Source organism: Triturus cristatus, chromosome 6 (genome assembly GCF_964204655.1).
Source record: "Triturus cristatus chromosome 6, aTriCri1.1, whole genome shotgun sequence".
Classification (NCBI taxonomy): Eukaryota; Metazoa; Chordata; class Amphibia; order Caudata; family Salamandridae; genus Triturus; species Triturus cristatus.
In genome coordinates, this window is record NC_140589.1 from 1,743,301,214 (window position 1) to 1,743,316,276 (window position 15,063).

At 48.3% G+C, this 15,063-nt stretch overlaps 1 protein-coding gene across 1 annotated transcript in view; it reads right to left on the reverse strand.

The window, feature by feature from the left end:
- The window catches only part of ALK (ALK receptor tyrosine kinase), a 2,691,376-nt gene that overhangs the window by 676,420 nt on the left and 1,999,893 nt on the right, over nt 1–15,063 (reverse strand). The window contains exon 8 of the mRNA XM_085613005.1: nt 3,081–3,181. Coding sequence (XP_085469131.1) covers nt 3,081–3,181 — 101 coding nt within the window. The remainder of the gene's footprint in view (nt 1–3,080; nt 3,182–15,063) is intronic.

The following is a 15,063-nucleotide window of genomic DNA, read 5'->3' on the forward strand; positions in this document are numbered from 1 at the left end:
CAGAAAGCTGCCGCAGCAGAAGAAAACATAAAATGATAATAATGCGAGTTATTATCATTTTATGTTTCCTGCTGCGGAGTTGCCGCCACTGGTGAAACATACGCTAGCGCTGCTATTCCAGGCCACACTGTATCGCTATGAGCAGCGTGTACGGTGACAACCCTGCATCGCCCACACCTTTTTGCTTCAACATACTTTGAGTTCAACATATTTTGAGTTCCATAGTGCTTTTGTTCTTCTGAGAACGTCTGGCTCATTCTGGTCCTCGTTAGGCCGCTTCACGGTCTCCCAGCAGCACAGACAGCCATGTTGCGGAAGAGAAGAGACATCACAGTAGTTCCCTTAAAGGGAGCTCCCGCAGTTTGCTTACTGACTACATGGCTGGGAGACATTGCCAATTTCTTTTAAACAGGGTGGTGTTTAAAGACACTTCCCTAGTGTTAGCGCTGCTAGCTTGAATCGCTGCAATACCGACTTTTTGATTACGTACTTCGAACCCTAACAGTTCTAACGCTTCTACGCTGTGCTTCTCGTAGAGATTGCCAGAAGTACCATAAATACCTCAATAGAAATGCACTGACTTCAGGAGTAACCATAATCTGAATGTTTATGTCATGAAGCATTCTTCTGCTAATATGGGAATAACTCATAATATCTTAATTGGATTTTTGTCATTTTAGTCTTGTTTTATTGCGATAAAAGTTATCTATTTTTGTACCTTTAGGTGTGGAGTCTTTTTGTGGTGCATTCACTGTATTACTCTAATTCATGTGTTGCACAAATACTTTACAAATTGCCTCTGGGGATAAGCCTGACTGATCTAAGCCAAGCTGCCAAAGGGTGAGCACAGTTGCCCTGACTAGAGTGGTGGGTTCTGCCTGGCTTAGGTGCATTCATGAGCCAAACAGAAACCCTATTTCGCTGAGTTTTCCCCCGTATATTTCACTGTAGTCTTCCTGAAACTTTTTGGGAAGTTTCACAAAGGATGCAAGGGGGGCCCCTTCCCAATGGCAAATCAGATACCACCCACTTCGAGGTGTCAGTATCTGATCAATGGCTTGCCACCTCAACTACAGTCACAAACAATTGATATATTCCTCTACTACTTGTAAATAGGAGGACGCCCCTTTCATTCCCCCTCCTATCTGTGATTAGGAATGTGTTCCTAAAGCCCTTTTACAAGAATTGTCAGACTTGCAAAACGGCTTTTGTGCATAAAGAAAAGCTCTTTTGCAGTTGCAAACCCTGTGATTTTGCGAATCGGATGTTTTGCAATCATAAAATGGCTTTGTATATGAGGCTAAAATATCTATTCAACTCAGGATCTCCTAATTAGCATGCCTGCTAAACGTTTAATAGCTGTTACCAGAGCTCACATGTAAGAGCATTCCACATATTGACATGTACACTGATGTTTTAAATATGAGGTACCACCAATGGCTCTATGCATTACACAATAGAAGACGAACACTGCAGAGGAAGAACTGAGAGCGGCTTTCACAACCCCAAACATTGGGAGCTTAAAAAGGCAAACAAGATAAAGACATAGGGCCAGATGTATCAACATTGTATTTTGCGAGTTCTTATTAGCGAATGTTACCGATTTGCTATTATGGACTCGCAAAATGTAATGTGTGTAGGTATCGCAAATCAAATTGCGATTCCTACGCATTCCTTAATTGCGACTCGCACATTGCGAGTCACAGATAAGGAATGGCTTCCCATTCATTCCTATGGGCCTAGAGGCCCATAGGAATGAATGGGAATTTCAATAGGTACTCGCAAATTGCGCATGCAATTTGAAGGGTGCCAAAAGAACACCCTGTTGCACCCCTGAAATATGCATGTGTGCACATGTGGCGCACATACATGCATGTGCGCCACATGGCACTTAGAAAAATGCAAAATTGTGCATTTGTTTACTTCCTGCATTGCATTTAAGGAATCACAAATTGCGATTCCTTAAATGCATTCGCAAAATAGGTAATCGCATGAATTGCGATTCCCTATTTTGCGAATGCCTTTTGAGATGATACATCCCAAAAGGCTTTTTCCTGTTCGCAAATGGGCAGATTCTGCGAATCAGCCCGTTTGCGAACGGGAAAACGCTTGATACATCTGTCCCTTCATTTCCTTCCTTCTCTTTCCTTTTTTCATTCTTGCTTACCATTTGCTTTCCTTCGTCCCTTTCTCTATTCTCTTCCTCCATTTCTTTCTCACCCTTTCATTCCTCATTTCTTTCCTTCTCCAGTTTAGAATCCCCCTCCATGCTTTCCTTCCTTCCTTTCTCTATTTCTTCTGCTTTTTTTCTTTTGTTTAACATTATTGCTTTGAATGCTCTCTTTTTTTTTAGGATTTCTGCTCTTAATCAACATTTCTCTAAACATTAAAATAAAACATACATAACAAAATTGGAGCTCGTTTTTATGACTCTAATGGCTTCCTGTCTTTCTCATGGGCCTGCGTATATATGCTTTTGATCTCATTGGGTTATTTTTCTGGGAGGCAAAGTGATAATGAATAACAAGGTAATGTTGAAGTGCAGAGGCTTGAGGTAATATTTACTGCTGAAAAAAGGGATGCACACTTCTGAGTATTTTTGTATTTCAAAAGTTCCTCTTCAGAATTACCTTTTTAACCTTTAGCTTTTTAAACAATTTATCTTGGAAAATGTGGTGCAAAACAAACCCTATGCCCTTTAGTTTTCAAAATTTTGTAGGGGAGGGCTTGGGGAGGGATCCGAGGGATCCTACCCAAAGAAAGGGACCCCACCCGAGCATCACTTACTTGGTGCGCATCAGCACAGTGTAGTGCCCCTCCACTTTCAAATTTTACCAGCTACCACTGGCCACAGGCAGTGCCAAGATGCCAAAGGGTAAACTGCGGCTGGTAACCCGAATTCATTTCCCTGCTGAAGAGATGAATGAAATGAATGCACTAGAATGGCACTGGTGTGAACATCATGTTCTGGGCCTTGCAGTGGCATTCAATAGCATTCATTCAAATAAATGAGTGAGGAAGGACCAGCAGACTGTTCTATCGTGCGAAATGGTTTTTGCAGTGTAATGAAAAAGACTTACCTCGCATGGTGAGTTTTTCATTGGTGCTGGAAACAAGGGACTCGTGGAGATGGTGGGCTCAAACGCAGGGTACTCACTGGTGTTCAGCAAGAGGGCAGAGCCTGGAGAACAGAAGAAAGCACACAGGAAATTTCAAAGAGCTCAGCAAAGACTCACATTTCCTCAGATCACAGCAGCAAAAAACAGAATTTAACCAATAAAATACCACCAAATGATATCAGCAAGGCTAATAAAATGGGCATCGCAGGTGGAGTGCAGTGTGCAAAAAGAAAACGATGGACTAGTATGCGGCCCAGACCTTTGCATGCATATTGTTACTTATGGTGATGCCCTATGAGTGATGCCCTCATTGCTCCTTGTGCCATTGGATCCAAGGTGCACCTCACCGATGAGGACCAACAAGGCCGAAACCTGTCTGGGGGACTTGTGCTCTCATTCATTGGGGAACTGACCTGTCAGTTCCAGCTGGACTGTTCCTATTGGAGCCGGACCAAGGCTGACTTGGATATGGCTGCTCCCTGTTGTGAATGGGGCACTGGGCACAACATCGATGGACTGTTTGGCGGCCTGAGCTATTGACAGTGACACTTCTGTAAGCATTCAACCAATCACCTTTAGTTTTTTCCATGACAGAACTGTGTCTCTAATACAAAACAGTGGATAAACTGTAAGAAAGTATTTGTGCTAAAGCAGCCGCCCCATCCTAGAGTGTGTGTCCCATTTCAAAACCTTCCATTAGACATCCTAGTCTAGAGAAAAAAACATGTCAGGTTGAAATAATGTGCTAGAAGCATAATGCGCTCCAGTCTTCTTGTTCTAGGCAATAGTACATCAAAATTCTTTTACAGAAAATGAAATATTTTCACAATCAATGCCATTTTATTCCTTGTTAGGTGAGAGCACTTTCAATATGGATTCATGTATCATATTAAACTGGGGGTGCTGAGTAAATATTATGCTAAGTATGCCAGCAGGAGTGCTGATTTAGTACATCAGAGTTCTGCTCAATATGCCAGCTGGTTAGAGTGATAGCTGATGTTTTTTTTGTAATTCTTTTTATTGGCATTTCTTGGAAATTACATACAACAGAACAACAGCAGTACTTATGCTTGTAGATCATACTGTCAGTTCATCAGGCTTGTCAGCATAGAGGATACATTGCAGGTTATTCAGCTCAACACTGAAGGCAGAATGTCATCTCTGATCTCGCTCCCAATACCATTTGCAGATGGTAATATAACAATAGGGGGCCCGTTTCCCACGTTCCAGCACATTACAAACAGCTCTACATGTCTACATACACATCAATGTTCATCTGTCTCTCTCGAGCTCAGCCAGCTCACAAACGGTTCCCGTATGTCCCGGGGTCGGGATCGTGTCGGCATTAGCTCCCAGAACCCCTCCAGCTGGGTCTTACAATCCGTAACGTTCCACCCCCACTCCTCCGTTGTGGGGGTGGCGACACCCCACCGTAAAGCCACCTGTCGCTTAGCCAGCAGGAAGAGCATAGCCGCTAATTTCCTCCGCTTTGGCGGGACTTCAGGGATGACACCCAGCAGAGCTGTCACCGGCGTGCGGGGCAGCTCCTGGCCAATTATGTTGTTGATATGGTATAATACTTCCAACCACAAATTAGCTACAGGTCGGCAATGCCATGTGTAAAAATGTTGCCTGAGGGGCCCCACATTTCCAGCAATGGTCATCTGAGCGCAGCGCCATTCGGTGTAATTACACCGGGGTTCGGTATAAACGATGAATATATTTAAAGTGTATCTGTCGGAGGCGGTAGTTGGGGGATAGAACCTCTTGTTGACCACAATGGAAATCCCACTGGTCATCCGTAAGAGCCGCCCCCAGGTCCGCCTCCCACGCTCTTCGTGCTTTTGGGACAGTAATCGGAAAGTCTTGTTGTGTAATAGTGTACATCCGGGTAATTAGCCTACGGCCCGATGTTACAGTGAGAACCTTCTCAAGTGCAGGGAGTGTGGGCGCCGGGTTCGGAAATGTGTCAAATGTGGCCCTGCAGGATGCCCGCAGTTGGTAGTACAACAGTGTGTCCAGTGCCGAGGGAAGTGGTGGGTCGCACATTTGCGTCAATGTTAGAAAAGTGTCCCCCGGAAATAGGTCTTTGCCCAGTCGTCGGTCCCGTCGCCCAGGCAATAGGGTATTCCGTTTCAAAGGGCTGAGTTCTGGCCGTTAGGGGAATGATGACTGATTTCCTCCAGTTGACCATTACCCCTGACAATCCCCCGTAGCGCACTAGTTCTCGTGTCATAGGTGCAAAGTTTTCTTTGGGGTTCGTCATGTATAAGGTAATATCGTCGGCGTACATGGACACCGTGAGGCCTCTTGTAGTAAAGCCAATGCTGCGATTCGTGTGATGTTGTCTGATTCTGGCCGCTAGGGGCTCAGTTGCTATGGCAAACAGCAACGGCGACAAGGAGCATCCTTGTCTGGTGCCCCTCGTGATGGAGATTGGATCTGAGATCAGGCCATTTATTCTAAGACGCGCCGTGGGCAGAGTGTAAAGCAGCTTTATCTGTTGAATGAAAAGGGGACTTAGACCCAGCCGCTGAAGGAGTGGAAACAGAAACCCCCATTCTAGGGAGTCGAATGCCTTAATGGCATCCAGCAGAGCGGCTATCGCAGGGACATGTGGGGCGAGGTAGTGTATTAATGCGAACAGCGTCCTGAGGTTGTGAGAGGTGGACCTCCCCGGTATAAAGCCCGATTTGTCCGGCCGCACTGTCATTGGAAGCAGCGGTTGGAGTCGGGTGGCTAAAAGTTTGGCAAATATTTTTGCATCCAGGTTTATCAGTGATAGTGGGCGGTACGAGTCACATTGCGAGGGGTCCTTGTCAGGTTTCAAGATGGAGATGATAATAGCCTCACACATCGAGCCGGGCAACACTCCAGACAGTGCAGCCTCCTGATAGACGGCATATAGTCGCAGCGCCAGCAACTCAGAGTATTCTTTATAGAATTTGGCCGTTAGACCATCCACCCCGGGTACTTAATCTGCAGGCAGCCCACCAATGGCGCGCCTAACATCCTCCACTGTAAATGGGATCTCTAAATACTCTCCATGGGCTCTACTGAGCCACAGGAGCTCTATTGAGTCAAAATAGTCCACCAGGACTGAGTCAGGGGGGTTGGATCGGGAGGTGTAAAGCTGTGCATTGAAATCTTTCATAGTGGCCATGATATCTGGTGGGGAGCGCACCGTCTTGCCATCTACAGTGAGATATATGCGGACCCTCTTGGTTTCCGCAGGAGGTTGGCAAGCGTCTTGCCCGGCCTGTCTCTCTCTCCGTATCTGCGCGCTGTGGCATGTTTGTGCAGGAATTTGGTTTCGCGCTCCGCCTCATCTTGATATTCCATCAGTTTGGTGTGCATCTCTGCTAAGGTCGCGGGAGATGGGGAGCTAGAGTACTGTGTTTCAAGGGCCTTTAGCTCGCTCTCCAGTCTACTCAGACTGCCTCGAATGTCCCAAAGAACGCCGGACTGACCAGCAATACCGTGCCCCCTTATCACCACCTTAAAGGCATCCCACAGTGATCCCTCCGTGTCCACCGACCCCGTGTTATGCTCAAAGTACTCTTGTATATGCCTTCTGATAGTTTCCCGAAAGGCCGTATCTAGTAGCGCATTAGGGGGGGAGTTGACACGCGTATGTTGGCTGGTAAGGTTTAGGCACTGAAAAAGATAGCATCACCAGAGCATGATCCTTAAGTGTGCGTGAATGATGTGCGGCCTCTTGAACCCAGTTGTGTAAATCTCTGGTCAACAGCCAAAAGTTGAGTCGGGACCATGCGTTATGCTGTTGTGTGATACACGTTACCATGCGGTCAGTGGGGTGAAGCGCGCACCACAAGTCTATCAAGCAATGATCAGTCATTATACTGTGCAAAGTGGCCGTTGCCTGAGGGTGGTGTGTGCGTGACGTGCCTTCTTAATCCAATGACAGTGACAGTACTATGTTAAAGTCCCGTCCCCAAAGTATTGCCGCGTCCCCCATTGAGTGTATCTTTTGTCAGGGTTGTGAGAAGAATGTGGGGTCATCCACATTTGGACCATATGTGTTTACAACAATTATTGGCTGATGAAACAGTGTTCCCTTTAGTATTATGTAGCGGCCGTCTGGGTCTGACAGCGTCTGCTGTGTCTGCCAGGGCACTCCTCTCCTTATCAGTATTACTATCCCCAGGAGTATTAGAGTAGCTGGCAATGTATATCTCACTCCATCTATTGTTGGTCAGTCGAGAGTGGGCTGTTTGTCTAAGGTGAGTGTCCTGCAGGAGACATATCTCTACCCCATGTCGAGCTAGGTATGACTGTATCAGGCGTACCTTACGGTGGTCATTAAGACCACGCACATTCCTGGTCAGGCAGGTGATCCTGGACATCTAGAGGTCCGCCAGGTCAGTGCGGTGAGCGTGCGAGGGATCCTGGTGCCAGAGCCGCCCGCTGTGCCTTCTATGTGTCCCTATCACCAGTGATAACCTGTCATAGTGCGTGCTGTTGAGTTTTAGGTGATATGCTATGCTGTCCTCTAGATCCAGTAAGAATCTATGGTTTTGCTCGTACTGCAACAAACAAGAATAAACAATAACATCCCCTTCCCTCCCATCTCCCACAACAACCCCTCAATCAGGTTGTGCATCCCATAATGAACTCCTCACTGCAAACAAAGGCCCTAGGAACTCAGGGCTAAAGGAAATCATCCCAGGGGGGCACGGGGTTGCCTGCAAACTGCCCTGTCACATGGAACAGGGTGGCTGAGGAGTGTAGGCACTGACTACCAATATATAAGGAGCCAAACACCTTCTGGGTGCAAACCCGTAGAAAAGGCACATTTTGTATATAAGTGACTGCTAGTTACAGAGCATGCATACGACGAGCAAGACAGCACATCACTGGTTTTAGTCATTGTCACTTAGCTGACTACTCGGGGAGTCTTCGGCTCCCGCAGCTCGACTGTGATGCTTCTTTACATTTTGCTTGACAAATTTCAGCGAGGCACTCGCTTCAGTAAAAATTAAAGGTTTGCCCCCGGCTTGCACTCTGAGCTTCGCCGGGTAGAGCATCGCGTATTTTGTGCCGGTCTTCTGGAACAGTTTTTTAGCTGGGAGGTACTCCCCGCGGGCGGTCTGTACAGCCTGGGTGAAGTCTGGGTAAAACGAGATGCTATTTCCTTGATGTTGGATGTCTCCTTTCTCTCTGGCCATCTGCAGAATAGCGTCCCTGTCCGTATAGTTTAATAGACGGACCAGAATCGTGCGAGGTGGGGAGCCCGGGGGCGGTCGCAGGCCCAGGGTGCGGTGGGCGCGCTCCACTAGGAACATCGGCAACAGTTTCGCCCCGAATAGGTATTTCAGGAGTCCTTCTACAAAGTGTTCCATGTTAGTTATATTCGTGGACTCCGGCACTCCAGTTATGCGGACATTATTTCTTCGTGACTTTGCTTAGAGGTCTTCGTTCCTCGCCTTGATGACGTCTAAGACCTTGTCCATGTGCAGTAGACGTTCCTGCGTTTCCACCTGGCAGTCATCCGAGTCCGATACCCTGGTTTCTAAGGTGTCGAGTCTGGTTTCTTGCCCATCCACTTTCTGGGAAACCTGGTCCATTTGCTGCGCCAGAGAGTCTATTTTGGAGTCTATTTGCGGCAGACTACCTTTGACCTTTCTCAGCATGGTTCGAATGTCCTCATCTGGTTCTGAGTCCAGCTGCGTTTCAGGCACCACCGTTACCTGTGTCGGGTCAGAGTCTTCCAGGCGGATAGTACGTTTCTCAAAGATGAGTTTGCCTTGTTTATTATCCGTTTTACCCATGTCATCTTGCAACTGGCACCACCGCACTCCAGCACGCCGTTATGGCGATGCAGTGCTCGCAGGGCTGCTTCCGGGCGTCTCAGGTGAAGTCACTGCGCTTAGGTGTGGTCCGCAGTCCAGTGTCGCTATAGTTCCCGGCCCTGCGGCATCTACGGCAAGCCTTCAATGTTCCGCTTTTGCTGGTACCTACAGCAGGTAGTTTTGCTCCTCTGGCTATCTGCCTCAGGGGTCACTCAGTCTACTAGTTATTTGTCCCTGCAGCAGCACGGGCCTGTATTTGGTGAAGCTTAGTCGAGACCTCTCTCTAAGGACAAAGTTGGTGTGTTCCAGTTGTCCCTTAGCAGCTGCAGCTGTGGGGGTTGCAAGCTGTTGGGGACATCTCAGCATTATGGCAGGCCCGCCCCTGTATAGTGCTTCTGATACAGCAGGGGGTCGCAGGAATGTGTCTACTTGTCCCAGCAGGGTAGGCCTTATATTCTCTCCCCAGTACTGTTTTTGCATGCAAATGCGGCTGTGGGCGTAGCGTCGTCTGCCCTAGGCCTCTAGCGCATCTTCTATCCCTCTCCTCGCTGAGACGCCACTATTGCGTCCTACCTTAGATGTTGTGGAGTAGGGGGAGCTCACTTTGTCCCGCCTGCTCATCCGCCAGGGCACTTCATGCAGCGCTCACCAGGGGGCCTCTGCGGGCCGCGAGCCTCGCAGAATCTTCCCGGTGGAGATGTCGGCTACAGGCATGCAGGGCGCCCGGGCACACGCAGTCCTCTAGGCCGGCCGCCGCCAACCTAGAGGTCCCAGCTCCCCCCTCTCCGGTGTCCGTGTCCGTGCACCGGCATGTTGAAAAGGCAGCGCGTCCCTCGCGCCAGTCTTTCTCAGTGTGTTGGCCGCTGCCAATGCGGCGTACCTTGTTTCAGCATCACGCTCTAGCAGCACTGAAGGGGATCGCCTCGGCGGCAGAGGCACCCCTTCCTCTCCGGTGTCAGCACCAGTCTCGCCGTCAGCCCCGGGTGTCAGCTCTTCCTCCACGCCGCGTGGGTCTACCTCAGCCAGCTTTCTTCACGTTTGCCTACCGGTCTTCTGTAAGGCATACTATCGGCACCAGAGGGGCAGCATATATCTGTGTTGCGGCCGCTCAGCCTGTGGCACTCCCCACGGCAACGACGTTGCGCAGTCGGCCATGTATAGGCCGATACTGCCTGTGGGTGATTTATCCCTTGGCAGTATCTCAGCAGGGTCAGAAACACCACAGGGTATAGCGCCTCAGCTGCTGCGTGCAGTTCTCGGGTGCAGTCTAGTAGATTGGCAGTCAGTCTCCGGATATCTGTCGGATTTTGTGCTCGGCCGGCAGAGCCTCTCCACTAAGCGGCCATCTTGCTGCTCAGCTCAGCCACACCCCTGCTGAGCTTTAACTGAACTAGGGGGGCTCACTGCACCTGTGAGAAAGCTGTTCATTGCACCTGTGCGCCAAGTTGGTTTTTCTGGATACAAGAACAGGAACAGATTACTAATTTCATTATCCTGAAGTTGTTGATCTAACAGGCTCAAATCTCAGACAGCAGCTATTCAACATGCCACAGGTTCTACATAATGCTAATGTGCACATTACCCCAGTGGAAAAGCACAATTGCCATTCCAGTAGCCACACTTCCACCAGTATGCAAAGCACCATTGCTATTCCAATAGCCGCAGCCTCCACCTGTATGCAAAGCACCATTGCCATTCCAATAGCCACCTCCTACAGCAGTATGCAAAGCACCATTGCCATTCCAATAGCCACAGACTCCAGCAGTATGCAAAGCGCCATTGCCATTCCAATAGCCACAACCTCCAGCACTATGCAAAGAGCCATTGTCATTCCAATACCCACAGTCTTCAGCAGTATGCAAAGCGTCATTGCCATTCCAACAGCTACAGCTTCCAGCAGTATGCAAAGCGCCATTGCCATTCCTACAGCCACAGCCTCCAGCAGTATGCAAAGCTCCATTGCCATTCCAATAGCCACAGCCTCCAGCAGTATGCAAAGTGCCATTGCCATTCCAATAGCCACAGCCTACAGCAGTATGCAAAGCATCATTGCCCTTTCAATAGCCACAGCCTTCAGTAGTATGCAAAGCACCAGTGCCATTCCAATAGCCACAGCCTCCTACTGCAGTATGCAAAGCACCATTGCCAAGCTGGTATACAACTTTTTCTGCACCACACATATCAACATGCCATGGTAGTCATCCTCATTGTCCAAACAACCATACAGTGTTAACAACACAATCTTCCTTTCTGAGATTCGCTGGCAGATTCACTGCATTGAGGAATATTTCTGGGATGGCTAGGTCAATGCCTATACAGTAGACTATGAAAAGGGGTGTTGCAGAGGCTCTGAGTATTCACTGCCACCAAGAGTAAGACATCAGAAGGCCTGTCCAATTGTACCACTGGTGGGTCTCTTCATTTCTACCAATCAGCCCTCCTAGGTTCATTCATGCTGCGCTCCTAGTAAACTTCTGACAGTGCACACCTCCACACTCACTGCACAGGACAAAGCTCAATTCTAATGGTTGCTTGTGGGTTATCCCAAAATAACACACATTGTCTGAAATCATACTACTTTCTAATTAGTAGCTGTCTGACCCAGAGCTGGATTAGTGAGAAGAGCAGATGGGTTCAGAGCTCACCTTGCCCAGGCATTTCCACGGTTTATGTGGGGCCCAGGTAAAAAAAACTGAAGTGGAGACCTTCACAAGGTGAGAACTTGTTTCAAAGTTTAAAAAAACATGTCCTACAGTGAAAGAGACTACACAGTAGATCCACCATCTGGCATCACCTAGTGGTAGTAGCAGTGTTAACTGCCTCGTTGCTAGTAAAAAGGTCAGCTTTGCTTTAAAATCTATAAATAAATGTTGCTGCACGAGAGTAGGGCCCATAAGAAGTGCAGGGCCTGGGGAATAATGAATCTTCTGCCCATATTTGTGAATATTTTGGGCCTGTCAGCCAGTGCTGGGGGGTGTAGCTGGTCTCTGTGAGAAGTTGGCCTGATATATGATGTCACTAGTTCTAGTGTACACCTTGTATCAGTCCAAACAACCCTTATGGTGATTGGTTGTAAAGTCAACCTTATAGACCAGCTATCCTAGTGGTAGCATGGACAAGAGCAGTCTGAGGCTAAACTCTGAATGGCATGTGAAGCCAGCTGTTATACCATATGTAATCCCTTGAATACCAAATGAAAGGACACCACAACAGATATATATATATAAATAGAATGTATTTATTCTAGTCAAACCCTCAGCACTCTTTATGAGATTCGAGGTGAGTACAACACAGTCTTATTTAAGCATACATTAAGTCACACAGGTAAGTAATACAGTTAGGCCCAGGGGTCACGCAAACCATATACTAAGTAAGTGGTATAAGAACCCCTGTCACGAACACAGGATAGGCCTAGTCCACTATGGCCGGTGGAGGGTCGGTGGAGTCGGCAAAGACAGGGAAGAATACGCCGCAGGTACGGCTGGCTGCTGGTCGGAATTGAAAACCCGCACTGCGGGAGTTCTCGTGCGCTTTTGTTGCGCCTCCTGGCCGAGATGGGTGACGTTGAGGCTGTGTGCCACCGGTAACAGGCAGGGCTGGATCTTGTAGTCCACTATGGCCGGTGGAGGGCCGGTGGAGTCGGCAAAGACAGGGAAGAATATGCCGCAGGTACGGCTGGCTGCTGGTCGGAATTGAGAACCGTCCAATACACTGATGAATCGGTGTATCCCCCATGTACGGTCACTCCTCAGACAGGCCTTGAACCCTTCTTAAAATGACATCATTATTTTCTGGTATGAGGTCTATTTGCCTTAAAGCTATCTCTCAAATGTTGCTTAATAGTCGTGTATTGCACAACTGCTAGAAAATGTGAAGCAACAGACAGCTTTATAACCCAAAAGACCTTTAAGATCCTGCTCTGAACTCAATTAAATTTACTTTGATTGAATCAGGGAATGCACATTAGTTCAACAGCATAGAAAATGAAAACCTTCACCTTTCTCTGTGGCTTTGATGAGGCATTCTAGCTCAAATCCAGTAAAGAAAAATGTAATAATGTGGATGAGTTTTAAAGATACAGGCAGTGCCAGGCTGGAAACCAAAATCAGCGCTGGTAAAAATGCTCGAAACAGCCCCACATTGCAGAAGGGTGCGACTACACAGCCATGGGGTCACTGGGAAATTACCACAGTGGCAGAATGGGCAGTCCAGCTGGACACAGCACTCTACTATGGGTCACCCACTGCCCTTGTTGCCCCAGTGTAAGTAAAAGGTCCTGTGTTGGGCACTAGATTGTGTTTGTAGCTTTTCAAGTATCTGTTCCAGAGCATTACTACACTGACGTATTCTCCCCAGGCATGTAATGACATGGCGCTGACCCTGTAGCTGATTTCAGAAGAATTAATTTTTTTAAGCACAAAACATAATTATTTATTGCATACCTACTGCATATCTTTTTTTTACTCATTTTTATTGTAGTACTGCATTATTTGTCCCAATAATTTGCACATTTTTCATTTTACAATGCTTGTAATCTGCCCATAGGGCCACTAGCAAGGTTACATTTTGGCAAGCAGAGTTCATTTTTCAAATAGACATCTCATTCATGACTTGGAAATGCCCAGAAGGCCACTGAGAGGACCATTTAGTCGATTACTGGGGCCCAAAGAAGCTAGAAAAAGATCTGCACTTTCTCACTGGAAGAATCCAAACTCTCAGCATGCCATCATACTCCTCAGAAGCATGGTTCCTCATTTGCAGAGTACCGCAAATGCTCCTTGCCTAGTCCGACCTTCTTCATCATGTGCATGACCTGAAGGCAGATGAATTCCAGGTTCACAACATCAAAGTCCTCACCTACAACGAAACACAACTGATACTGTCCCTCTTGGACAAAACACCCAGCACCAGAAACAAGTTCACCACATGAATGACCACATTCATCGAAGAGCACAACATCCTCGACTCCTCCCAATCCGGCTTCAGAAAAAAACACAGTACGGAAACCGCCCTCCTCGCTGCAACAGACGACATCCATACCTTACTGGACAAAGGAGAAACAGCAGCCCTCATCCTCCTCGACCACTCAGCAGCTTTCGACACAGTCTCTCACCGCACCCTAATATGCAGACTCCACGATGCAGGGATCCAAGACAAGGCCCTTGACTGGATCCGCTCCATCCTCTCTGGCAGAACGCAGCGGGTCAGACTCCCCCCTTTCCTCTCAGTCCCTACACCTACCACCTGCAGAATCCCCCAGGGGTCCTCCCTCAGCCTTACGCTCTTCAACATCTACATGGCTCCCCTCGCCCCCATCATCAGAGCCTACGGACTCAACATTGTGTCATACGCAGACGGCACCCAACTCATCCTCTCCCTATCCAACGAACCCAACACCGCCAGACACAACTTTCGAGAAGGCATGGAAGCCGTCGCCAAATGGATGAAAAACAGCTGCCTACAACTAAACACCAACAAAATGGAAGTACTCATCATGGGCCCAAACCCAGATGCCTGGAATGACACCTGGTGGCCCCCCGCCCTCGGAAGCCCGCCTACCCTCACGGACCACGCACGCAACCTGGAATTCACCCTGGACTCAGAGCTCAAAATGGACCGCCAGATCAACTCCGTCTCGTCCTCCTGCTTCCACACCCTCCGCCTCCTACGTAAGACCTTCAAATGGATCCCCCTCGAACACAGAAAGACCGTCACTCACGCCCTGGTCACCAGCAGGCTCGACTACGGCAATGCACTCCATGCCGGAATAAACAAAAACCTCACCCGCAAGCTACAAAACATTCAAAACGCTGCCACAAGACTGGTCCTCGACCTGCCAAGACACTGCCACATCTCTCAGCACCTGTGAACACTCCACTGGCTCCCATCGAAGCTAGAGTCACCTTCAAGATGCTAATCCACACTCACAAGGCCCTCCACGACAACGGACCAGCATTCCTGAACAGCCGACTCAAATTCCACACACCCTACGATCAGCCCAGCTCTCCTACGCAGTGGTCCCCTGCACCAGAAAGACCAGATCGGGAGGACTCTCATTCTCCTTCCTCGCGGCCAAGCCTGGAATGACCTTCCGCTCCACCTCAGACAGATAACATCGCTTCCCATCTTCG